Source organism: Castanea sativa, chromosome 12, assembly GCF_040712315.1.
Source record: "Castanea sativa cultivar Marrone di Chiusa Pesio chromosome 12, ASM4071231v1".
NCBI classification, from domain to species: Eukaryota; Viridiplantae; Streptophyta; class Magnoliopsida; order Fagales; family Fagaceae; genus Castanea; species Castanea sativa.
The window spans coordinates 33300900-33326131 of NC_134024.1; the positions used below are offsets into that span (position 1 = coordinate 33300900).

The 25232-nt window shown below is 33.8% G+C and overlaps 2 protein-coding genes across 4 annotated transcripts; one reads left to right on the forward strand and one right to left on the reverse strand.

The window, feature by feature from the left end:
• The first annotated feature begins 4603 nt into the window (after window positions 1-4603).
• On the forward strand, window positions 4604-15777 carry LOC142619318 (oxysterol-binding protein-related protein 1C-like). 2 transcript variants are annotated; one of them, XM_075792379.1, is made up of 10 exons: window positions 4604-5519; window positions 6231-6587; window positions 9217-9319; window positions 10198-10646; window positions 11497-11652; window positions 12615-12782; window positions 12856-12996; window positions 13830-14060; window positions 14270-14383; window positions 15465-15777. In XM_075792379.1, exons 1-10 carry the CDS (start codon window positions 5049-5051, stop codon window positions 15630-15632), a joined length of 2358 nt encoding a protein of 785 aa, XP_075648494.1. In that variant the 5' UTR covers window positions 4604-5048; the 3' UTR covers window positions 15633-15777. The 2 variants fall into 2 exon arrangements, with proteins under 2 accessions (XP_075648494.1, XP_075648495.1); XM_075792380.1 differs by having other exon boundaries at window positions 10201-10646.
• Window positions 15778-19090: 3313 nt separating this feature from the next.
• On the reverse strand, window positions 19091-24369 carry LOC142619697 (uncharacterized). 2 transcript variants are annotated; one of them, XM_075792926.1, is made up of 3 exons: window positions 24179-24369; window positions 20048-21009; window positions 19091-19878 (listed from the first exon to the last, which is right to left on the reverse strand). In XM_075792926.1, exons 2-3 carry the CDS (start codon window positions 20980-20982, stop codon window positions 19395-19397), a joined length of 1419 nt encoding a protein of 472 aa, XP_075649041.1. In that variant the 5' UTR covers window positions 20983-21009; window positions 24179-24369; the 3' UTR covers window positions 19091-19394. The 2 variants fall into 2 exon arrangements, with proteins under 2 accessions (XP_075649041.1, XP_075649039.1); XM_075792924.1 differs by having other exon boundaries at window positions 19091-19881.
• Between the last annotated feature and the right edge of the window lie 863 nt (window positions 24370-25232).

The window sequence follows — 25232 nt, forward strand, 5'->3', positions numbered from 1 at the left end:
CTCATATCTTATGGTTGGCAATTGTTGACTTGAAATGCATTATCTTAAGCAATATTACTAAGTTTAGAAATAAAGTAAAGGTAAATTTGGATTGATTCTTTTTTTAGCAAAAAAAAAAAAAACAGTAAATTAAACTTGTTAAGTTTGGTCAATTGTTATTTTAGTCCTTTATCTTTCATTTTTTTTCCTGTGAATTCGCACTCATTGTCTCTATTAATCTTTCTAACCATAACTTCCAAAAATTTTAAGACAAAAAAAAAAAACACTAATAAAATTACTTAGGCAAAAATGTAAATTAAATCCTTTAAGTTTGGTCAATTTTCATGTTGGTCAAATAAATTCTTATTATTATTTTTTTGGTCCTGTAATTTTACATTTGTTGTCATCATTAGTCCTTCTTAATGGCAATTTTTTTAATGAAATGAAAGAAAGACTAAAGGTGATAGCAAATATGAACTCACACGACCAAATGACAAAAATAAAATTACAAGAAAAAAAAAATGACAATTGACCAAACCTTACTGTAATTTACATTTTTGACTTTTTATGTTTTCACCAAAGAAAAAAAAAATTATTCGCTTACATACACTCACTGTTTACAAGTATAACTGTCTTTTACCAATTTTCTACAAATAAAATTTAAGTAATAAATTCCAAACACACTCGTATCACTAGTATTAAATTGAGTTTTTAATTATAATTTGTCAATTTAATTTTCTTAAAAATTTATTCACGGTTTCATAAAAGATTGTAGTGCGTCATCTGTATATATTAAGAGTATTCAGAAAGTTATCTTCTGTATATATTAAGAGGATTCAGAAAGTTAGTTATTGTTTTTTTTTCTATAAAAAATACCCCTAAATTAATTAACCAACAATTTAAAAATGAGGTTAAAATAGTAAATTGACAAAAGAAAGTTAGTTATTGCTTTTTTTTTTTACTGTCAAAAATACCCTTACCTAAAACTTAAAAATGTGGTTAAAATAGTAAATTGACAAAAATAATAAATTTTTACTTTTACGTTGAAATGTCTTTTTGCTTCTACTAAACTCCTACTTTTACGTTAATTCAAATTCCTACTTTTACTCACTAACTCTCTATAAAATAGGATCACTCTTTTGTTAGTTTTAAAACTCTTCTAATCTACAAAACTCACCTCACGTATTCATCACACCCTTTGACTATTATTTTTTTTTTTTTTTGTGATTAGAAAAAGTAGAAATCTCAAATTATAATAAATGCAAATTATTAATCTTTACCCAAAAAATAGAAGAGCCTCACGTGCGTGCTCAGAGCCTAGTCTATACTATTATTTAAGGGGTTTTCCCTATTTGGACTGGATTTCTTTTTGTTCCAAAATGCCCCTACACCCTAGGTGTAAGTAGGGGCAAAATTTGGTAAAAATACATATTTAATTCCCACTAAAACATTGCCTACAAAACAGGACCACTCTCTTGATGGTTTTTAAATTCCTTTATCTATACTATTATTTAAGGGGCTTCCCCTGTTTGGATTCCTATTTTTTTTAGTTCAAAAATGCCCCTATAGTCCTATGTTTAAATAGAGACAAAACTAAATGACAATCCGGTAAAAACTCATTTTTTTAGTTCAAAGATGCTCCTACAGTCTTATGTTTAAGTATAGACAAAACTAAAGGACAATCCGGTAAAAATGCAACTCCAACTCCCACTAAAATATTGCCTAAAAAATAGGACCACTCTCCTATTAAATTTTAAATTGATTTATTCACTTATAAATTAGATTTTTAAAATAAAAATCATATATATATAAAATAATTAAATATAGTTTTTTCCTACAAAATAGGACCACTAAAAAAGAAAAGTCTCATCGCACGCGCTTCGCGCGTGCGATGAGACTAGTCCATTTATAAAAAATTAAAAAAAAAAATTAAAACAAACACAAAATTTCTTTGTAAAAACACATTTGCCATACTTATAAAAAAAAAAACGTACACCCACATTTTAGTCACACACAACTCCAAACTTCTACCCAACAATTTTAAATTTCCCTATTATCATTAAGCAATTATTAAGTAGTTATGGTGTTATCAAATTAATTCCCATCTCCAACTCTCTAACATATATCACGTTGCCTTTTTTTTTTTTTTTTTTTTTTTTCTTTCTAAAATCTCGTACAATTTTTGTTAACATCGATCCAAAACTCCAATCCTTCATTGAGTGCTGAGAAGAAGAAAAGCTTTGTGACATTCAAGAACAGTGTGGTGGATCCAAGCAACCCAAAGGAGACGTGGATGATTCTAGAGCACGCAATAAGTATTTTGATCAATCACAATTTTGGAAGCCTCAGTTTTGAACAAATTTATAGGTATGCCGTATGCCCCCTTTGCTTCTTATATATAATTTCAACGTTTTAAACTACTATGCTATTAACTATTAATTGAATATCCTAATAATGTAGGGTATTTGTGACTAATTACAAAATAAATAAGATATGTAATTTTGTCTTACTTTTTTCAGTTCTCTTTTATAGGGTGTTGCTATTGCACTTCCTGTTTATTTTGCAACACAGAGGTAAGATTCTATGAAGGCACCAATTAGTTAACCCTTTTGAAAGTTTTTATTTTTACTTCAAATATTTATTTGTTTGCCCATGTAATAAGGGTCTTTTTTTCTTTTTCTTTTTTGGGTATAGTATAATAATTTTTTAATTCATTCATTTATACTATTATTTAAGAGGCTTTCCCTATTTGGACCGGATTTTTTTTTGTTCCAAAATACCCCTACAGCCTACATTTAAGTAGGGGCAAAACTTGAGGATAACACTGTAAAAATATATCTCTAACTCTCACCTAAAATATTTCTTAAAAAATAGGATCACTCTCCCACTAACTCACTTCTTCAAATCAACTATACGTTTGTTGTTGTTTTTTTTTCTTTTAAAAAAATCATCCTCACGTTTATCTTCAAATCATTTTTTAAAAAACATCATCAAGTTTATCCAAAAAATAAAAACAAAATAGATATATACAAGTTTGATTAGAATTTAAATTGCTTTTAACTTCTTTTTAAAAATTAAAAACAAGAAACCTAATAAAAAAACCCATGTTCTATAAAAAAAAAGTTATCTACCCTGTTAAAAAGAAAGTTATCTACCCACATTTTTAATTTGAAAAAAAAAAAAAAACACCATCCCATTCTATCCAAAAAGCCTACCCGGCCATTTCTTTTTACGAATTTGTGGATAACTATATGTTAAAAACTCTTCAATAAAAAAAAAAGGTATTGTAAAATTATTTTACCCACAAACACATATTACTCATCACACCTCCAGAAATTTTTTGTGATTGAAAAATATAGTATCTCAAATTATAATAAATGTAAATTATTAACTTTTACAAAAAAATAAAATAGCCTTTGAACACACGCCTAAGCACATGTTCAGAGGCTAGTCTCTTCTAATGTTACAAATTTTAAAGGCTCATCATTCAAAGAATTTCCAATGGTGAAAAATTAGTAATTTAGGATGTACATCTGAGGCCAAAAGTTTTTTCATCACACCCCTAGGTATTTTGTGATTGAAAAATGTAGTAATTCCAAATTATAATAAATGTTCTAAATTAACATTTACCCAAAACATAGAAGAGCCTTTAAGCACGCATTTGAGCATGTGCTCAGAGGCTAGTTTATTATTATATCTATGAGAGAAATGCTATATCCACAATATTTTTACAACACTTTCACAACAAATTTTAAGTGGTAAATTCTTATTAGTTGTGCAAAAAAGTAATTTAAGTTGTGAATTCATCAAATTAGAACCAATAACAACTTACCATATATAATTTGTTGTGAAAATGTTGTGGAAGTAACACTTCTTTACCTATAAACAAAAATGCTATTAGATTCAAATGTCATTGGTAGCTTCATTTTTCATAAATTGTTATAATAAGTGAAAATTTTGAAATTTCAAATCTTCAACTCTAATTCTCATACCACTCTTGACAAATATCACTAGTTATGGAGTATTTATAAATGCTTAACTAAAGTTGGAAACTTGGAATAGTTTTCTAATTTAGCTTTGGTATAAAATTAGTGGATTTGAATAAGCATTCAGAGCTTATTCTTTAAAAACAAAAAGGACTAGAGCAAGAGGATGAAATCTTTTGATTCTTTTCCAGAAGCAAAGGACCAAATCGGTCTGATAAGGCTGTTCATGTCAAAGTTGAGCTTGAGTGCTACTGGGTCAGGGTCACTGGGCCATATCTCTCACCTTTGAGTTTGAGTCCCTCTTTTTGGTCCTTTTTTTTAAAGCTTTGGACCAAGTCCTTTCTTATTCTTGTGCAAGAGAGAGATGGAGGGGGGGCCACTCATTCACCACTCCTCCAAATTCTCCACGTGTCCTCCTCTACACCCGTCCACCTGTCACTCTCACACTCACACGGCGGCGATTTCCACACTCTCTCTCCTTGCACCCCAACGCACCCAAACAAAACCAACCCCTCTCCCCCCTCCTCTCCCCCAAGAGAGAAAAGACAGACACGCACGACATAATAATTTTTTTTTTTTTTTTTTTAAAATCACAGAACTCACAAAAACCACGCAATCATAAGTCTTCAAAACCAACCGCCTCATATATATACCTCGATACCTGCCCTCTGCCTGCCATATCATACTACTACTACTACTCCCTTCAAATCAAAATTTGCGTCTTGACCACTGCTCTCTGTTTTCTTTAATATTTAAATTCACAATTTTCTGATAAAGTCTGCCAACTCATCTCACCGGACCCCTCCTTCTCCAGTCACCACCTTCTTATTCTTTCTCTCTCCGATCACTCCTCTTCACAATTCAAAAACATTTCTCTCTCTCTCTCTCTCTCTCTCTCTTATTAACCGAATCAAAATAATCCTTCCTTTCATATCAATGAAAATAACCGCCACCGTGAAACCGTTTCTCCGCCTCCACGATCTCAACGGCCTGTCATTTTAATAGTAATATATATATATATATATATATATATATATATATATATATATTTATATAATTTGTGATTGTAATTGGAATTCTCTTATGCATCCATTCTGTTGCGTGTCCACCGTGTCGGACCACTCGACGACGAAACCCTCACCGCCGCCGCCTTATTTGGAAGTCCACCACATGGCGCATCTTCCGGCTGCCGCGGCGGCCAGATCCGACCACAACAACAACCACAACGGCGAGTGTGGGGGACGGCCGAGTCAGGCGCGTGAGCCGGTGGAAATGAAGATAAACGACATAGTAGGGAACGGGGTCTCCGGAATACTGTACAAGTGGGTGAATTACGGTAAAGGATGGAGGCCGCGTTGGTTTGTTTTACAGGACGGCGTTTTGTCTTACTACAAGATTCACGGACCCGATAAGATCGTCGTTAACCAAGAAACAGAGAAAGGATCCAAAGTCATCGGCGAAGAGTCCTTGCGAAGAATTTCCAGGCACAGAAATGGAGCCTCGCTGCCTCAACAAAATCTTCCTCGCAAGCCTTTCGGTGAAATTCATCTCAAGGTCCTTTTTTCTCAACCGCACTGTTACTATTTTTTTGGTTGCTATTTTTATTTCATTTCTTTTTTTGAATTTGCTGGCTAAAATATACATATATTTTAGGAATTTTTCGGTTTCAATAATTCTTATTCAGTTTCTGTTTGAATTTCTTTCATTTTTTCTTTTTAACTTGCTAAGATTTGATTCTCTTACAATTTTTCCTTTGTGATAGCTTCAATGTGATTGTGTATATTTTAGGAATTCTTTGGTTTCAATATTCTGATTCAGTTTCTGTTTCCATATATAGTATTTATATGAATTTTATCCATTTAGCGGTCAAAACTGATTGTGAGAAATTTTCTTTTCCTTTTATAAATCGTGTAGTCTATGTTAAATTTTTTTTTTTTTTTTTTACTCTCTTATCTAAATTTGTCCAATTATCTTCTCTTATAATTTTTCATTTGTGATAATCTCAAGGTTGTTGTTTATTTTAATTTTAAGAAATAAGATTTAATGTGATTGATCTAATTCCTAATGGCTTCGTATATTTAAGCCCTAATTAATATAATATTAAATTTAATCCAGTCTTCTTCTTTTTTCTTTTTTCTTTTTTTCGACTAAAAATTTTATCCAGTCTTTGTATTGTATAAAGAGTTTTTTTTTCCTCATTTTTATTTATTTATTTATTTTTAAAATTTTGTTTTTAAATTTTCCAATTTGATTGGTAAATTTCAGGTTTCCTCAATTCGTGAGAGCAAATCAGATGACAAAAGATTCTCGATTTTCACTGGCACGAAGAGGCTCCACCTAAGGGCCGAGACACGTGAAGATCGAATTACATGGATGGAGGCATTGCAAGCTGTGAAGGACATGTTCCCACGGATGTCCAACAGCGAGCTAATGGCTCCCATCAACAACGTCACTGTATCGACTGAGAAGCTGAGACAACGGCTTTTGGAAGAGGGTGTCAGCGAGGCAGCCATCCAAGACAGTGAGCAGATTATGAGGAGCGAGTTTTCGGCACTGCAGACCCAACTTGTGCTGCTCAAGCAGAAGCAGTGGCTCCTCATCGACACCCTGCGGCAGTTAGAGGTACATGTAATGAAATATTGAAAACTTCATGCCAGTCGAATTTAGAATTCTTCTTCATTTTTTTCCCCTACTAGTACTACCACTAATACATAGAAATCTGTGCCTCTAAGCCTCTCAAATAAGTTGCTTGGAGGCTGCTTGGAGGCTGGGATTTTATCATTGTTTTGTTCTTTTGTAATTAATTCTTTTGTATAGAGTAGCAGATGGGGCTGGTTGTTTGAACACTTGTGTATCTATTTTGAATCAAGGATAATTGTTATTAATGATTCTTTTAATTATTAAAGTGATATATTTCAATTTGATGTTAGCCAATATGCATTCCTTTTATTGTGGGGTCATTTGATTGTTGGATTACATAGCAAACTCCTTATTTCGATGTGGAAATGTTATTCTTACTGAGTTGAGGCCTCTGTGTTTAGTTCCTTTGTTATATTACAGCATACCCAGTGGATGTACGTGACTTCCTTTTTCTTTTTTTGGAGAGGTTCATGTGGTGAGTTGCCTGTAGATTGTCAATTTTCTCTTGAGGGTTACTTCTAACAGGTTAGTGTTCTTTTATTCTAGACTGCTGAGATGCTGTTGAAACAGGTTAACAGTAGAGTCATTCCTCATTGATGCCCCGAATAAAGTGTTCATGTGTTTTCTTGGAAATAGTTTTATTTTTTATTTTTCCTTTTTTCTGAAATAGGAAGCAAAATATAACTAATAGAGACTTTCATATGGATGCCTTTATCTAGCATGTTTTTATTTTTAGGTCCAGTTAGTGCATTTAAGCATATGGATAGAAACTGTCAATAGTAAAGTAATCTTTTAGTGTCTCGGTGTTTTGAGGGAAATAATAGAATTTAATGGAAGTGTACTTGCTTTGGTAGCAAGTAGTTGCTGGTTGTTGTGATAGATTTTGTGGCTGTGGTGACTGGTACATACTGGTTGTTGTGGCAAAGTAGCACCAACAATTTTGGCACTGGTGTCTTTGGTTGTGGTGAGGGGAGCAGTTGTGATTTTGTGGCTTTACGGGGGTGAGAATCAAGATACTTGACCTATGTATGGGTGTTTTTAGTTTTCTCTTTTCAAAGAATAAGTTTTGTGAGTCACTCTGCTGATATATAATTCCCAAAAGTAGGCTATTTGATTGGTTCGGGAATTTTTGAGATCATTATATATTTGAGTTGTAACTTTTCCATGCTTGCCTTCTCTGTATGTTAATTCCCATAGTATGTTGTTTATTTATCCAAAAAAAAAAAAAAAAATTCCCATAGTATGTTGTTTTATTCCAAAACAGATATTCTCTAAACATAAGCTCTCAATATTCACCATATGAAATCACGTGGTGCATTAGTAGGTTAAGTAATGTGTTGTAGTGCTTGTCAGTCTTCTACCTGTCTCACATTAAACTTTGACTTGCTGATATTGCCTTTTTGCTGTTATGGAATTATTTGAAACTAGAGGGATTTTTTACATTTGGTTTTTCCTTCATTTACTTCATCTCTTTGATGGATTAGCTTCTTTTTAATACAGATTTTTCTTACCTACCAAAAAAAAAAAAAAAAAAAAAAAAAAAAAACATAAACTAGAGGGCTTTCATGAAATATCTGTAAATTTTTACCTTCCTATTTTAAAATCAGCTTCTGCGTCCAGCAATACCACTCCTTTTTTGCCAATCCTATTTAGTGTCTGTCAATCAAATACTCTCACATTAAGATAGATCTTCTATTATTTGCCATTTTTCTGTAATGGAAGTATTTGAACATAGAGAATTATCACTGCAAGTCCTTAAGCTTATCTTTGCAGTGCTAGTGCATCTGGCGATATCACTCCTTATTTTGCTAATTTCTATCTTGCTAATTTTTCTAATTTTTACATTTGTTAATTGAAAAGAGAATTACTGACTTTATTGCATTCTGGGGGAAAGAATGAAACTATAATGCAACATAGTTTTCTGTTCAGATGCAATAACTGTGCATTGTAGTGAGTGATAATTAAGGGAAGTCTTAAGACTACAGAGGACACCATTGGAGGGCATTTCATTTTGTTATGAGACTGTCTCTAGTGCAGAAATAGTTAGTTATACATCTGAGATATATATATATAAATTTGGGTGTGATATGCAAAACCTTCCTTCATGGAGAGTGTATTTACCAGCATCTCCATGGGAGTTTGTTTAACTTTGGTTGTTCTCACAGTCTTGTTTATTTCAAATGTGGCTGGGCTAGAAGTACTTGAATTTAATGTGGCAGATCAAGGATAGAGGATATTCTAGCATTTACAGTTTATGCTTTAAGCTGAGGGTGAAGTTGAGGATTTTACACTAGGATGCTCTACTTGATGCTTTGAGTTACAATCAGATTTTTGGTTAGTGGCATGTTGGCAATTACTTTTCCACTAAAAGGTTCAAATATCCTGTCTATCTAGAAATTGTTTCATAGACTGTAGTCTCCTAGTATTAAATGCTCTAAATTAGTTTATGATTTTTTGAAATTTTATTTGAAGGAGCATATTTTACGTCCGTTTGAATGTCTTTACTGGATCTGATTGTTTTTAACTGAATGAATATTTCCCTTCTGGTACAAGGTTTAAATTTTTAATGTTTTTTTCCTGCTAAGAAACTGTGTTATATTGTATCATGTAGACAGAGAAGGTTGATCTGGAGAATACGGTGGTTGATGAGAGCCAAAGACAGTTCCAAGATCAAGGGGGTTGTTCTTCTAGATTAAGACAAGACAAATTCAGTGGTAGGTTTAAATGCTATAATCTGTTGATTAGCAAGTATTTTAGCTTTGTACACTATTATGACCTGGACCATCTGGTAATTGTACAATTAAATATTGGTGTCTTTTGGTTGATGTGTGGAATTAAAATTTAGAGTTTGGTCTAATTATCCTCTCCTTTGATCAGAAATGGACGAGGCATTTCTGGGTTATTTTAAAAAGTAATGAAATGTGTCACAATGTTGTAATGCTATGTTATTGAAGGTCAGAAGACATGAGATTGCCTGCCTTTTTCAGTATTAGCTAATATGTGCTGAGCGTCATTACAAAACCTTTCTTTCTTTGGACAGTCCATGATCTTTTACTTGGATTTTTCTAGTCCTCTAATGGGAACATGATTTGACAGTAAACTTATGCATCTAGTCTTCTAATGGGAACCAGATATTATAGTAAACTTATGGCATCTGATGTGGTTGCCATGTTCAACTCATAACCAAATGATTGCCCTTGCTTGTGGTGCTTGGAAACCTAAAACTTTAGTTACTTTACACACTTCATATTTGTGCATTAGATTCTTTACTTTTAGCACTCTTTTTTATTTTATTATATTTTTTTGGGGGGTGGGGTTGCCTAAAATATTTTATTAAGTTTCTAGATTTGCGATTGTTTATCTGCTGTACTAAGTTCTGTATGTTATTCTCAACAAATTAGATATTTTGTCCTCTATTCTTCCTTGAATTTTTATGTCATGACAAATATCATTCTTCGCTAGTTCTGTTGTTATATTCTTGAAAATGGTTAGAAGTAGCCATTGTTTTGTAATTTTTTTTTTTATTATCTTTTCTAGTTTTGTCTTCTATGCTATGATATAGTAATTTACTCCCTAATTTCCTTATTTTTAGAAGCTAGTGTTAGTGAATCTGAAGATGATAATGAAAGAGTAGATGCTGCGGAGGAAGAAACAGATGATGAAGACAATACATTTTTTGACACTCGTGACTTTCTGTCGTCCAGCTCTTTTAAAAGTAATGGATCAGATTTTCGGCTATCATCTTTCTCTTCAGATGATGACGGTCTTTATGTGGTTGAATCTGATGATGATATTGACCCTTCCATGAGAGCTGTTGGAACTAACTATACTCATGTTAAGCGTCGTAAGAAATTGCCTGACCCTGTTGAAAAAGAGAAGGGTGTTAGCCTTTGGTCAATGATTAAAGATAACATTGGAAAGGATCTCACAAAAATATGTCTTCCTGTTTACTTTAATGAGCCTCTCTCTTCTCTGCAAAAATGTTTCGAAGATTTGGAATATTCTTATCTCATTGATCGAGCATATGAGTGGGGAAAAAGGGTATGTGAGCAAGATTTTGATGGGTTTCTTTTGATTTTTTTTTCTTTAAGTTTCTTTTGCTATATATGTCTTCATATTACTCTGTCACTTGCTCTCATGCTTTTTAAGGTACTCTCACAAATCATGATTTAGGTTTTCACATTTTTATACACTAAATGTACATCTATTTAGTCTGTTGCAACATATAATTTGAAATGAGTTTCTCTCTTTCAACTTTTGGAGTCTACTAGTGTGTTTCTTAAAGTGGTTATATTCTGGAATTTATTGTCTTGGTGATTGTGGTGATTTGACTTAATTCTCCATAATACACTTTAATTTTGCATGGTCAAATTGTATGTAAGACACCTAATACTAGTGGCATCTCTTGCTAGTAGTATCTGGAAAAGATTTAATAATACGACTCATTTAGAATTTTGGGACACCTGGTGGCCACTTAAGCTGTATTTTTAAAATGCTTAGGAGGATTTAATAAATTTGTGAACAGTCTTTGTTTTTTTGAATTTGTAGAGCATAGAAGGCTGTTTTGTTCAATTTTATTGCTAATGGGTTTAGTCCCATATTTTGGGTATCTAATTAATTTTTTTCTATTATTTATTATGTTGCCTACTGTGGTGCTCTCTCCATCTGTCTTGCTACAATGATATATTTGGTGTCAAATCAAAGTTGAGAATTATTTGTTGGAACTCTATAAATTGTTTAGACAATGCTGTCAGTGTGTTCCTAGGTGGTTTTGTTTAATTTTGATACGTATGAAAAAGACTTTCAAACTGTAATTAGAGATTGATGCATTAATTAATTGGTCAGCTATTCCCATTCTTTAACTATTAGTTTACTCCTTGATATTTTGCAGGGTAATAGCCTCATGAGGATTCTTAATGTAGCTGCTTTTGCTGTGTCTGGATATTCTTCAACTGAAGGAAGAATGTGCAAACCGTTTAATCCATTATTAGGGGAAACCTATGAGGCTGATTATCCAGATAAAGGCCTCCGCTTTTTCTCAGAAAAGGTATAATTTTTCACTCCTGACCCTTCAATTACATTATTGATATGGTCTCTCTATTTTGTAATTTATTCATTCCTGTACTTCAAACAATAGTGATTGCTTTCAGTACCTTGAGGGTCTGTTTGTGATGGAGGGGGATGGAGGGGGAGGACCTACCTCCCCTCTACTCCTCTTCTCTCCCTCCATCCAAACATTGGGTAAGAGTTAAGATAGTAAATCTAATCCAAACTCTAGCTTAAAGTGGGATGGTTCGATTTGGTGATCCCTTCTGTTCAACCCAAGTATTCTTTCTAAATTATGGTGTCACCTAAACACAATCATAGAGATTTTTCACAGAGTTAATAAATAATATAGCAAAATTTGGATTTTCCCATGTATTTTTAAATTTACTGACAACTGTTGTCAATCCAGTATATTGGTTTTACAAAATTTTTAAATTATTTTGGTTCTTTTCTTATTTTTTGGTTGGGGTGGGGGGCCAAAATGTGTCATGAAAGAAGAAGAGGTTAGTTTACTGTATGATAAAATTTAATTAAAATGATTACTGATACAATTCAAAGCTGTTGAACAACCTTACCCTAACATGAATTCTATGAATCTATATGGTCTAACTTATGATGTAAATAGAAAAGAGAATGCAAAACAAAAATGATGAACCTTTTAGGAAAAGGAAAAAAAGAGAATTGAAAAAAGAGAGAACGAACTCAGCACAATTACGACAAAACTGGAACAAATGGGGCAAAAGTCTGAAATAAGAACTTAAATGATGGCCCTTTGTGGTGGAGAAATTGGCCTTACCGTAATCATATACTAGATGGGTGAGAGAAAATGACACTGATATATGAGTCACTGCATTTCATAGACAATATTCTGTAACAAATGACCTTTATGTGGTCAAACCTTTTAAATGTAATAATTGCTATTGGGAATGAAAATTGCTAAGTTGCTTTTACTTTTGGTGTCAGGTTAGTCATCACCCTATGATTGTAGCATGTCACTGTGAGGGTAGAGGATGGAAATTCTGGGCAGATAGCAATCTAAAGAGCAAATTTTGGGGTCGATCGATTCAGCTTGATCCCGTTGGTGTTTTGACATTGGAATTTGATGATGGGGAAGTTTTTCAATGGAGTAAGGTATTTCTCCAACTGTTCAAGTGATATTTATTCTATCTTGGGTTCCAGTTTGAAATGGGCTTTCTTCTGCCAGGTCACAACATCAATATACAATCTCATATTGGGTAAGCTGTATTGCGATCATTATGGTACAATGCGTATACAGGGAAATCGTGAGTATTCTTGCAAGCTCAAATTCAAGGAACAGTCTATCATTGACCGAAATCCTCATCAGGTGCACCCTTTAGTCTCAAATTTTCATGGGTGATATAAACTTGTAGGTCTCTTACAAAAGAATGTACAATATCTCTTTATTCCTTTGCGATTGTTGCAAAATATTCCTTTGTTAACTCAAGTCTTAATAAATATCTGGTCATTTGAAGTTAAGTCACGCTCCTTATAGGATGCAATGGGATTCACTATTAACAATCTAGTACATCTTATTCCAAGTATCTTCTGTATTTATTACATCCTTGGTGGAATTTTCTTTGAAGCAAAGTAGCTAGCATGTGCCATGGCCAAAGGCTTAGTCCTCTAAATTATAAATAAATGTTAATATTGTTGCCTCTTGCTTTGAGCGATCAGGTCGACTAAGGTGGAGAATGCACCCTGTATGCATTGTATCTACTCTGGTATTTGTGTTTTATACACTCCTTTTCCTTTGCTGGTTTATGTTGCTATATGTAGTAAAATGTTTGAGTGGGAAAAATGAGGATTGTTATCCAGGGGTATGTTGTTTGAAGATACAGCAGAGAGTATGAAGACATAGAGAAATAATAACTATTCGTGGTATTTTTCTCCCTGCTGGGAAATAACTAATGATTTGTGGCCATTCCTCATGGTCTTTCTCTAGGATGTAGTTGACCATTGTGTATGATCAATTGGATTCCAACTCACTATTGGACTGACTTTGTATTTAAGCAAGCGATCATCGCCAATTTCATGGAATTTTAGGACGTTATTGGATGATTCAATTTCAAGTTCATTGCTGTGGTCATGGTGTTTGTACCCACTAGAACTGTTGTCAGTAGCATTTTCGGCTAATACAAAAAATGATTGTTCTTTCAGGTACATGGTATAGTTCAAGATAGGAATGGAAAAACAGTGGCAACTCTTCATGGAAAATGGGATGAAAGCATGTATTATGTGAATGGAGACTCTTCTGGTAAGGGAAAAGGATTTGAGTCTTTGTCAGATGCGCATCTGATCTGGAAGCGAAGCAGACCTCCCCAATTTCCCACTAGATATAACTTAACACGCTTTGGCATCACATTGAATGAGCTCACCCCTGGATTGAAGGTATTTTTTTCATTATTTTGGGGTGTACATGCTAAAGATATTCCTAGAAAAGCTCATAATTATGTAAAAATAGTGATTCCTTAGAATCCTAAAATTGTTAAATGTAAATGGTATAATTTCACTTCAGTGTGCTTTCAAGATACCCTCCAACTTTTTTTGTAATTTGTTGCGATATTTTTATCTATCTTAAGTGTAACATGCATATTCAGGAAAAATTGCCACCAACAGATTCAAGGCTAAGACCTGACCAAAGGTATTTGGAGAATGGAGAGTATGAAATGGCAAATTCAGAGAAGTTGCGGCTAGAGCAGCGACAACGGCAGGTAAACTTAATGTTTCATTTTATTAACTCCACTTGTAGATAGTAGTATTTGTCAAATTATCTTATTTAATAATAACAACTGAGCTTTGGTATTATTCGGGAAACCATAAAATCTCACAATAGCACTAGACAATTCATTCTTTAAGGTTCTCAGGCCTGAAAAAAGGCCTTACAGACAAGTCAGATATTTATTGGTCACCCAATAACATTCCCATTCAGTTGGCTAAATTGACAAAAAAAGGTTTTGTTCATCACGGAGACTCTTAGATACTCAAAACCATTTCATACAGTGACAAATTGAAGAAAGTCCTTACTCATCAGTTGCAAAGTGCAGAGAATTTGGAAGCTGATAAAAGATACTCAGTTTGTTGGAATCCATCATGTGAACTGTTGGTAAAAGTATCAAAACTATTTAAGTGCACAAGCTTCTTGAAGCCTAAGCCCAAAATTCAAGTGTGCCTGATTGAAGCCGCACATTTTTCAAATAGTATATTAAATTCTTAAAAAATATTTTTCAAAAATTCATAAAATATTAATCGAAATAACTTAATACACTCAAAATAGTATTATATTTTGCCTATTAGCTCTAATGGACAATGCAATTGCACAAAGTTTGTAAGTTCAGACTTGCCTACGTGCTTTTACACATTTATTTTAATGTTTCCTTTATACATGAAGCTTCTATAAAATTTGTGATTAATGCAAAGCTTTGTATTGCGTGTAAAATATTAATCGAAATAACTTAATACACTCAAAATAGTATTATATTTTGCCTATTAGCTCTAATGGACAATGCAATTGCACAAAGTTTGTAAGTTCAGACTTGCCTATGTGCGTTTACACATTTATTTTAACGTTTCCTTTATACATGAAGCTTCTATAAAATTTGTGATTAATGCAAAGCTTTGTATTGCGTGTATATGTGACAAACTTGGCCACTGCTCAGGCACCTAGGCAATGACCAAGTCTGTTACACCCTAGGCTTTTAGATTAGTATCTCATGTTCATTATCTTAAATGCTTTAGAATAAGTCTTTTGGCTTTGATTGTAATTGAAGGGACATTGTTTCAATTGTGATTCAGGCTCGAAAGATGCAAGAGCAGGGTTGGAAACCACGGTGGTTTGCGAAAGATAAAGGAAGTGATACATACCGCTATAGTGGTGGGTATTGGGAAGCCAGAGAACAGGGAAAATGGGTATCGTGTCCTGATATCTTTGGCCAAATCCCATCTGATCAGTTATCTGAGTAAGTTCAAATTGTTGTACTCTTAGTTTCTCTATTCTTTCTCATTTTTCTGATGGGTGGCATATTACTGCCTTGAGGTGTCCCATGACATGCATGTAAAGCAAATTATATGAAATATGGTTAAAGGCAATAATAGAAAATTTTTTTCCCATCTGTGTCCTTCCATTGTGTACTAAAGATATTGGCATGATCTTGGTGTAAGAGGAATATCACGGCAGTTGGGTTGATTTAGCAAATCACGACTTAGAATGAGAATTCATATAACTGTTGATACAATTCATAGGCAGCATTTTCTAGAACTCCAGTTGGAGTTTGAATTTGTGGAAGTAATCTAGAATGGCGCAGCACCTATCATGTGTGGTGTAGCATCCTGACTGTGTTGATGTTCCTTTTGACAACCAGTACCATATGGGGAAATTTTTTATCTTGGAAACGGTATTTATTCATTCTACTCAAACTCCAGTCCCTGTAATGTTTTCACTTCATGCGTTTGGAGCTTTTGTGACATAATTTGAAACACCAAACCTTGTAAGAAGAATGCTTGAATGTGAAACTATGGCAGAAATATGTCTGGTAGCATTTCCTATTGTTTTTAAATTTCCAGATGGACAGAATTGCGTGTTTTTTTTTTCTTTTTTTTTAAAAAAATATTTACCAGACAATCAGATAAGTTATTTGTCATTTGATGAAGCTCTCCCCCTTGAGAACTGGAAAAATGGAAATTAGGCTTTGTATTGGTTTTAAAAATATGCAATGTTAGTTATGGATCTCATTAGGTTATCAGTTAAAAGCATTCCATGTCAGGGAAGTGTGTGTGACGCACCATATGATAGCCATTATATTTAAAATCTAAACTTGATTTAGCAATAAATTCTAGATCGATTAAGAATTGAAGTTTAATCTTATATCATTTTAAGAGAGATGGTGATAGAATCAGGTGAAAATCAACAAAGCAAATTATTTGATGTACCATGATGGCAATATAGTTGTATGGAAAGAACTTTTTAATTTTTGTTCTCTTTCCAGTATACCTTGACATCTTTGCCAAAATTACCTGATTGTGGGAGCAAAATCAATCCTTAGTCCCCTTTGATTCTTCCCAGGCCTAGGTTCAGGCATTACATTAATATATATAGTGTGCTTATCTTCTCATGCCAGCGGCAGCTTAGGAATTCTTTAGGTTTTACTTTCATGGCGAGTGTTATTCTTTTCGTATGCTTTTGATTTCAAAGTAATGTAGAGGAGGGGAAATTATTGTGTACTCTCGGAGTACCATAAATGCATACTCTTTCTTCTCACATGAATGGTGGGTCCTACTAATTAAATTCATGATGGGACTTATTATTTATGTGACATGGGGAGTATGCATTTATGATTCTCTGAAAATACCTAATAATTTTCCGTAGAGGAGATGGTGACCTTGCTTCGAACGCTCCAACGATTCTCTCCAACATTTGGCTAAAAAGGGAAAACATAAATCCCTCCCTAGCAGTACTAAAAAGCCATTGTTATTCTTAACTCTTTCTGTTTTAATAGCTGGTCCAATGGTTAAATATGATATGCCAGTATCCAATACCAAAATCAAATTCCAGATATTAGATCAGTCTGAAATGAATACATAAGCCACGTGTAGGAATTCCTACTTTTCACTTTCCAAAAACTCGACAACAAAAGTAAATGAATTCCCGAATAAAATATTTTCAGAGCCCTTGTCCACATCACCAAATGGTTAAAAACAAAAAAACCTTTTTTTTTTTGGGTCTGTTGATCTTTTGAGTGTCGTGATGTCATGTATTTTGTGAATAATGGGGACCAATGTTGTCAAAATCAAAATCTTACGTAGGATCGTAGGAGGTAGGTAGAATCATGGATCGTAAGATCGAATCGTGGATCGTACGATCTTATATTATTTGAGAAAAAAAACAAAAAAAAATACACATTGATATATTAAATAATCACATAAATTATAAATTCATTAACATAATTACCATACTACATCTATTTGTAAGCATCATTTAAAGTGGTCAAAAATCTCAAAACGTGACACTCTATTGGGATATTTTTCATTTGAGTTCAATTGACACTCTCTTTACATTAAAGTAGAAAAACTTGGTTTATTGAGATTTTATTTTCATTTGGATCTAACTGAGCCTTCTATCAAGTTAAAGAAAATTACAAGAAATCAATGTCGTTTGGGATTGTTAGAATCGTATGATTCTGAATGATCGCTAAGATCCTTGAAAGAGCTTAATCGTTTTGGGCAGGTGGGATCGTAAAATCCTAGGATTCAGATCGGGATTTTAACAACCATAATGAGGACTAATGCTGTGTGGATCCATTTGGAGGTGGTTTGGCATCATGACCAAGCTTAGGCCCCCATGTTATGTGGCCATTATTAATTTACAACTCTAATTTTTTAGCCCTTGATTAAACTAGGCCTATTCCATTGAGAGCATTCACAATAAAAAATGTCATCCTATCTTATTTTACCATTCCAAAAAGCTACTTTATCAATTATATCATACTATTTTACAACACAACCAGCATCTTAACTTTTAAATTCCTATTCTACACATTAAAATAACATATATTACCCATTAAAATAATATAACATATTCCAATACAACTCTCTCTCTTTCTTCTCCCCCATCTCTCTTCCACCTTATCAATTAAAATATATCATAATTTTTACTAAAGTGTTGTGTGCCATCCTACATTTAGGATGATACTGTAGCACAATTGCAAAAAAAAAATTGCAATTATAAGATTTTACGAGTCTAACTGCTGTGCTCTTTTTGTGCCTTTATGCTAAAATTTTCCTACATGTACCATTTACAATTGCCAATGAGAATGCTCACAAAGATAAGACACATATTATAGTACTACAGTCTACAGGAACCAAAACCTGTAGTTAATTCAGTCCTTAACCTAGCTGGGCCATAGACCCTTGACCATAAGTATTAACAAATGAAGCAAACGCAAAATCCCCTATTAGTCCATAACCACGTTAAGCCATATACATCTATTTGTTCTTAAAGCAACTGCCACGGCTTTCGTTTATCACAAAGTTCTTCCCATTCGGAGTCTAAATCTTCCGTCCCACTTTTCCTGCTCCACTTTATACTCCACCAATAAAAAATTGCCACGTGTTCACCTAATTAATTAAATACTACCATTATTGACTTATTAATACTACCGTTATTAATTAATAGTAGTATTTAATTAATTAGGTGAACACGTGGCAAATTTTTACTGATGGAGTATAGAGTGGAGCAGGAAAAGTGAGACAGAAAATTTGGACTCATTCGAATGGCATGGAGATACAAAAGTCACCCAGAGACTTTCCCTCTCAATTCCTCATCGAAAAAACCAGGTACCCACAATTCTTCATAACTGTGGATCTCTTAAATCACCTGCCTTAACATTACGGACACCCACCCATCAATTGGAAACAACCAGAGCTTTTGTTAGGGAAAGAAAGAATTAAAATTAAAAAAGAGAAAATTTTGTGTTAGTTAAAATGATTAAACAAAAATACAAAGATTATCAAAGAAACATTTCTAATGAGATGTATCTCGTTCAGAACACTCCCCTCCAATATATACATGTATCTCATCATACATTTGTACACATGGTAAAGCAGAGAATTTACATTAGGCAACTAAGAATTTAAGAAACTACATGCATAAAAAATTAATTTGAAGCAGACACATCCCTTTAAATCAATCTTCACAAGAAACAGGGTTTTGGTCAAAAACTATGTACTCTAGAAAAGAGGGAACATCCACCCTACAGTCCATCCCAGCACCAACCCAGCACCAACAAGACTCAACCCCAATGCAAAAGCAACAGCATACCTTGTGATATCATATCTTCGTTGCCCTCGCTTGACTCTTTTCCTCTTGGTGGCCTTCTGCGAGCTCCGCCAGTGGTTTCGACATTTGTAATTAATTCGTGGAAAGACCTCAGGGAGGAGAGAGGAAATTGACTTTTCATTATTCTTAATCTGGATATAAAGGGTTTCTAACTGCAGCAATTGGAACCACTGTTTATAGGCAAAAAGTTGAGAGGCTTGTCTGAAGAACAGGTTTAGAATGTGCTCCTTCTCAGTAAAAGCTTGCTTTGCTGCCTTCTCAGCTTCCCTTGCCCGTGTTTGAGAATGGCTGAGTGCTTCCATCAGCTGAGCTTTGCCAGGGTCGGATTCAGATTGTTGCGGTATCTCTGTGATATCCTTGTGGATTGTACATGAACTGCTTTTAAAAGTGCAAGCCCCAACAAAAATCTAAGCTAATGTATATGACTTAATATGCACACACACAAACAAAATCAACATTATACGATTTCTAATATCCATTATAAAATATATAACAACCAGATGATATCATCCCAGAGTATAATGACTGTAATCTAAACTAATACCTGAATGACTTGCCAGAACCAATATCTGAATACCCTTGTCCAGATGAAACCCCTCGATGTCCATATGTTTTCCCAAAGTCGGGACAGCCCTGTATATGACCAGTTCGGGCCTTCCAATCAAGAGATGATGCCAATGATTCATCATGGTCAGAGCACCCAATATGAGCATATGGGTGTCTCCTGAAAGAATTTTTCTGAGGTGGGGGAAGATCACAATTCTCAATATAGTTAAGTGACTTCTCCATGACCAGGGACGCTAATTCGTCTTTATCTGTTGTCCGCCACCACGGCTCAGTCTTAGATCCCCCAATCCATGGAGATTCTGGATCTAAGCAAAACTGATTGGCTGGTTTGGAAACTGGACAACTAACAGGATACATATCCACAAGTTCATATTTTTTCATCCCCATTGGCTCAAGATATTCCTCAGCATTCTTACTATATAGAGCATTTTCCTCTTGCTTTCTGACATCAGAAGCTTTATTCATACAAACAACAGGGAGTCCATATTGTGCATCAAGAGAAGACTCAAAGTTCTTGCAATCATCAACAGGAATAATGTCTCCATTTTGCGGGTGGACCTCATCAAACGTAGCTATCAAATTTAGAGTGCCAGCTCTTAAGGTTTCCACTTCTGCCTCCAATGCCTTTAACTGTTCATATGTTACACCCTTTTGGTATCCATAGCTAGGCTGCAACTGGAGCCACCATCTTGTGTCAGTGGGTGGATTGGAAAGTGAAGGATTCCTGTCACAGGGCATAAAACCTAAGGCAGGATGATCTGCCTCATCTGCTGCGTTGGTAGGTCCAGCATCAACCTGTTTGGTTGTTGAAGATGACTGGTAGCAAGCTAGCTTGGGAGTTTTTTTGGCGTCTTCTTGGACAAAACACCGATTGGCTGTTCTCTGCCATACAGCTCTTGCTGCTGCTGCCATCACTTTCCTATTCTTCGACACATTTTACTGTAAAAAACTAGAATTTCTTAACATCTTTGAAACAATAATTTTAATAGGAGTGTAAATATATAATCCTTCCACCAAGTACAAGACATTTAAAAGCAGCTTCTTCCTTGATAAGAACAGAACACAAACATAATTTTGACAAAATGCACTGGCATATATGTTTCAGATGTAGTGAACAGAACCCAATCCTCAAACAGCCCTAATCCCAGAAGAATTATATATGAGTAGGAAAAAAAAACAATTAGAATGCAAAAGTACACAAGATGAGGTTCTAAACTTCAAAGAAAAATGTGAGGTTTTAGGACATGGGAAAAAGATTTTACTTTATAAGTTAGGACAATTGTCAGATCAAACTAGATGCTTTTAACCATGCCTAGATTAACATAGTGATGAGTAGCTAAGAATATGTGCAAATGTTCCACCTTTTCTACAAATTCTGGCCATCTTAGAGTAGATAAGTATTCATGGTAACAGGGTGAAATTGAGAAAATAGGAAAATATCCATAAAGTTTCTCAGTTAGGACAATTGTCAGACCAAACTAGATGCTTTTGACCATGCCTACATTAACATAGTGATGACTGATGAGTAGCTAAGAATACATGCGAAAGTTCCACCTTTTCTACAAATTCTGGCCATATTAGAGTAGATAAGTCTTCATGGTAACAGGGTGAGATTGAGAAAATAGGAAAATATCCATAAAGTTTTTACCACCTTGGTAGACACAAGTTTCTCTACTTAGTTTTTGCTTATTTTATGTACTATTTGTGGATTTCATGCTACTTTTTAGCTCAGCTTTATTTTAAATAGTCTAACTTTCAACCTTTTGAAAAGAAGTTACTTTTCAGCTTTTTGTCTCACATTATGCAAATAAATTATCAGAAATAAGTAACTCCCAAACGAACACGTACATGTGTGTTTGACAAGCAATTATAAGCTAGCTTTTTGCTTATTTTATGTATTGTTTGCGGGTCACATACTACTTTTTGTCTTAACTTTATTCAAATAATCTAACTTTTAACATGTTGGAAATACGTTAGCTTTTAACTTTTTATCTTACATTATGCAAATCGCTACCAGAAATTAGCAATTTGCAAAAAATTTTATAAAACGAAATATTCACTCTACTTCCAGTAACCCTAATTGCAATTCCTTTATGTTCCCTAGTAAGTCATCATCATTGACGCTGACTTCATAAGCAAGACTAAAATGTTCAAAGAATTAAGGGAAAGCATAGCAACGTTTTCTCACATCAGTAACTTCTATAAATTAGCCAGATGGCATCTCCATTACAGAAGATGCTTCATCAGACTGCTAATTTCTGACTGCTAAAAAATATTCTCAAAAACAGAATTTTAACATAAAGAGAGCAATCAGAGTGACTTTATAAAAGTTTGAAGGAGCTCTCCCAGCCAGTGCCTTATATTGTCGGCCCTATGAAGCTGGCTTTGGCGTCCTGGTAATGCTGGTTTTTCTGGCCATACAAGGCTCAGCAGCCACTTTAACTACTGCCAAGAATTTTCTTTTGTGGAGGATCCCATCACCATATCCTTGTCATAAGTATTATGCAAAAACAGGAATAAGAAAAACTCATCTAGAATCTCCACATTAGCCCCTTCCTTTTTTATTTTCTACCATAAGCAATAAGCATGAAAGCCCTTCCTTTAAAACACCAATCTCTCTTGAAAAAGAGAGTGCAGAATGCACCCTGATTAGCAAAGTTTCTTTGCTATATAAGTGACAGGCATGCTATCTTCACTTATCAAATGGACATGGAAATTAATACGAGATATCCATTAAAATGGAACCATCCACAATTTTTTGTTGGTAAGTTACACACAGACACAGACACAATAAACCTCAAACCAACAATCTCACCCTCCATGCCATTATTATGGATGGAAAAAGTGTCATTTGAGCTACAGTCTATTGGCAGAAACTAGACAAATTTAAAAGCAACATAAGTGTGAGGGACAAGCTTAATTATGTCATTACAGTTTTACCAAAGCAAATAGAGAAACATGCTTTAAAAAAATCGAAATAGTTGCATGCATGGTCGGTGAACATCAAATGCTAGTATTTACTAAAAATCAGCCCCAAAGGACATCATGAGAAAAGTCACGAGCAGGACTTCAGACGAGTGAAGATTCATAACTAGAGCCGAAAGATTCTAAGAACCAGTATTTTCCCTTTGAAGCATACAAAAATATTAGATACCATGAGCTAACTAAGGGTTGAACATTCACATTGACAATGTAAGACTAAATCACTTAGCAAACTTATTCCCAGAGAAGAAAATTAACTATCATAGAATTAGCCAACCCTTGAAAAAGGGGATACTGTTTGCTTGAGAAAGATATGACATCAAAGAGTTTGACCAACCCATAAGATTCAGAGAAATTGAAGTCTATTTCCTTGGGGAAAAAAAAAAAAAAAAAAAGCTCCATTGGCATAAGCCTCTTGTCGATACAAACCCCAATGTAATTATTAAATCAGACATTAACACAACAAATCACAACTCATGGATTGTAATTAAAGCAAATGACTTTTTATGATCCTTCCAATTGGTTTAAGTCAAAATTACATTTTTATACACAAGGATTCCTACTGTCTTCCGCACAGAAAGCATGATAGTTTCTTGTTAAAGGAACCTCTATCCCGAGTAAAATGGCTCAAAGAATACACACCAACAAGGTCATATAAGAGTATAAGAATGCAACATAAAAGTTCAGTAAAGATGAAAGTTTAATCAGAACCCATATCACTAAAGCTGCCACCAAGCACACCTTATATCACCATTCCAAGCATGAAAAACTCAATCAAAAAAATTAGCAATTCAAAAAGTGACCAAATTCATCCAGATCCTAATGTCAAAGAGAGAACACAATTGATGTTATAAACATTATTGCTACCTGAAAAGACCCAAAACAACCAAAAAAAGAAAGAAAGAAAGACTATTCATAGAATTGAAATCAATCCAAAACAAAATTTAAGCAACCCAAAAAAACACCACACATAGAAGCTAAAACAGCACGTGCAACAACCAGATAAGCTAAGGAAAAAAATAATCCCATAATAGCTGAGAGATAAATGTATAGTTGAACACATACTTTAAAAAGAAAGAAAAAAAGAAGAAGAAAAAAATTAACAAAGAGAAGACAGAGGACAAACCAAGAGACGTAGAGAATTGGATTATAAATAAAGTTTGATGTAGATGGGCAAGTGGGCACACATCGATCTGGATGAATTTGAAGCTGTGGGTACAAAACTGCACTGGTTTTGAAGGATTGAGATCCAGAAAAGAATTTAGGACCGAGGTAGAAGCTGACACAACAACACGCATGTCTATTGGCTTTGCTCTGTTTTTCAGTTATCATTTTTTTTCCTTTTTTGTCAGTCGGTTTGTACGTAAAGCCTTGCGTGTAAAAATAAGTAACTGAGATTTTTTTTTTTTTTTTTTTTTTTGATATTAGTAACTGAGATGTTTAAAAAAAGAAAAAAAAAATGAAATTGAATAGAACTTAATTAATCTTGTTTGGGAGTGATATAGAGGGAATGAAATGAAATTATTTTATAACAATATTATTGTTAAACCTCTATTTATAATAAAGAATTGAATATATATGCGTATTTTGAGAGTTTTAGTATAAAATTCATTAAATCTAATTCTATTTCCTCTCATTTCTTTTAATTTCAAGAGAATGAAAATTTGAGATTTTAAGGAAATAGAGAAAAATGAGTGTTCCTCTCTACCCATTCTATTCATTTCTACTTAAACTCCTAAATAAGAGAATAAATTGAAATTATTTTATGACAATATTATTGTTAAACCTCTATTTATAATAAAGAATTGAATATATATGCGTATTTTGAGAGTTTTAGTATAAAATTCATTAAATCTAATTCTATTTCCTCTCATTTCTTTTAATTTCAAGAGAATGAAAATTTGAGATTTTAAGGAAATAGAGAAAAATGAGTGTTCCTCTCTACCCATTCTATTCATTTCTACTTAAACTCCTAAATAAGAGAATAAATTTTCCTTTATTTCCATTAAAACTCCCAAGTAAGAGAAGCAAAGAATATTCTAGATTTTTTTTAAAATTTTTTTTCCATTTCATTCCATTCTATGTACTCCTCCCAAATGAGGGCTAAGGCAAGATGTAGCTAGGGATGGCCATACCCATTGGGTAATGGATATCCAACCCTACCCGATCCAAATATTTTG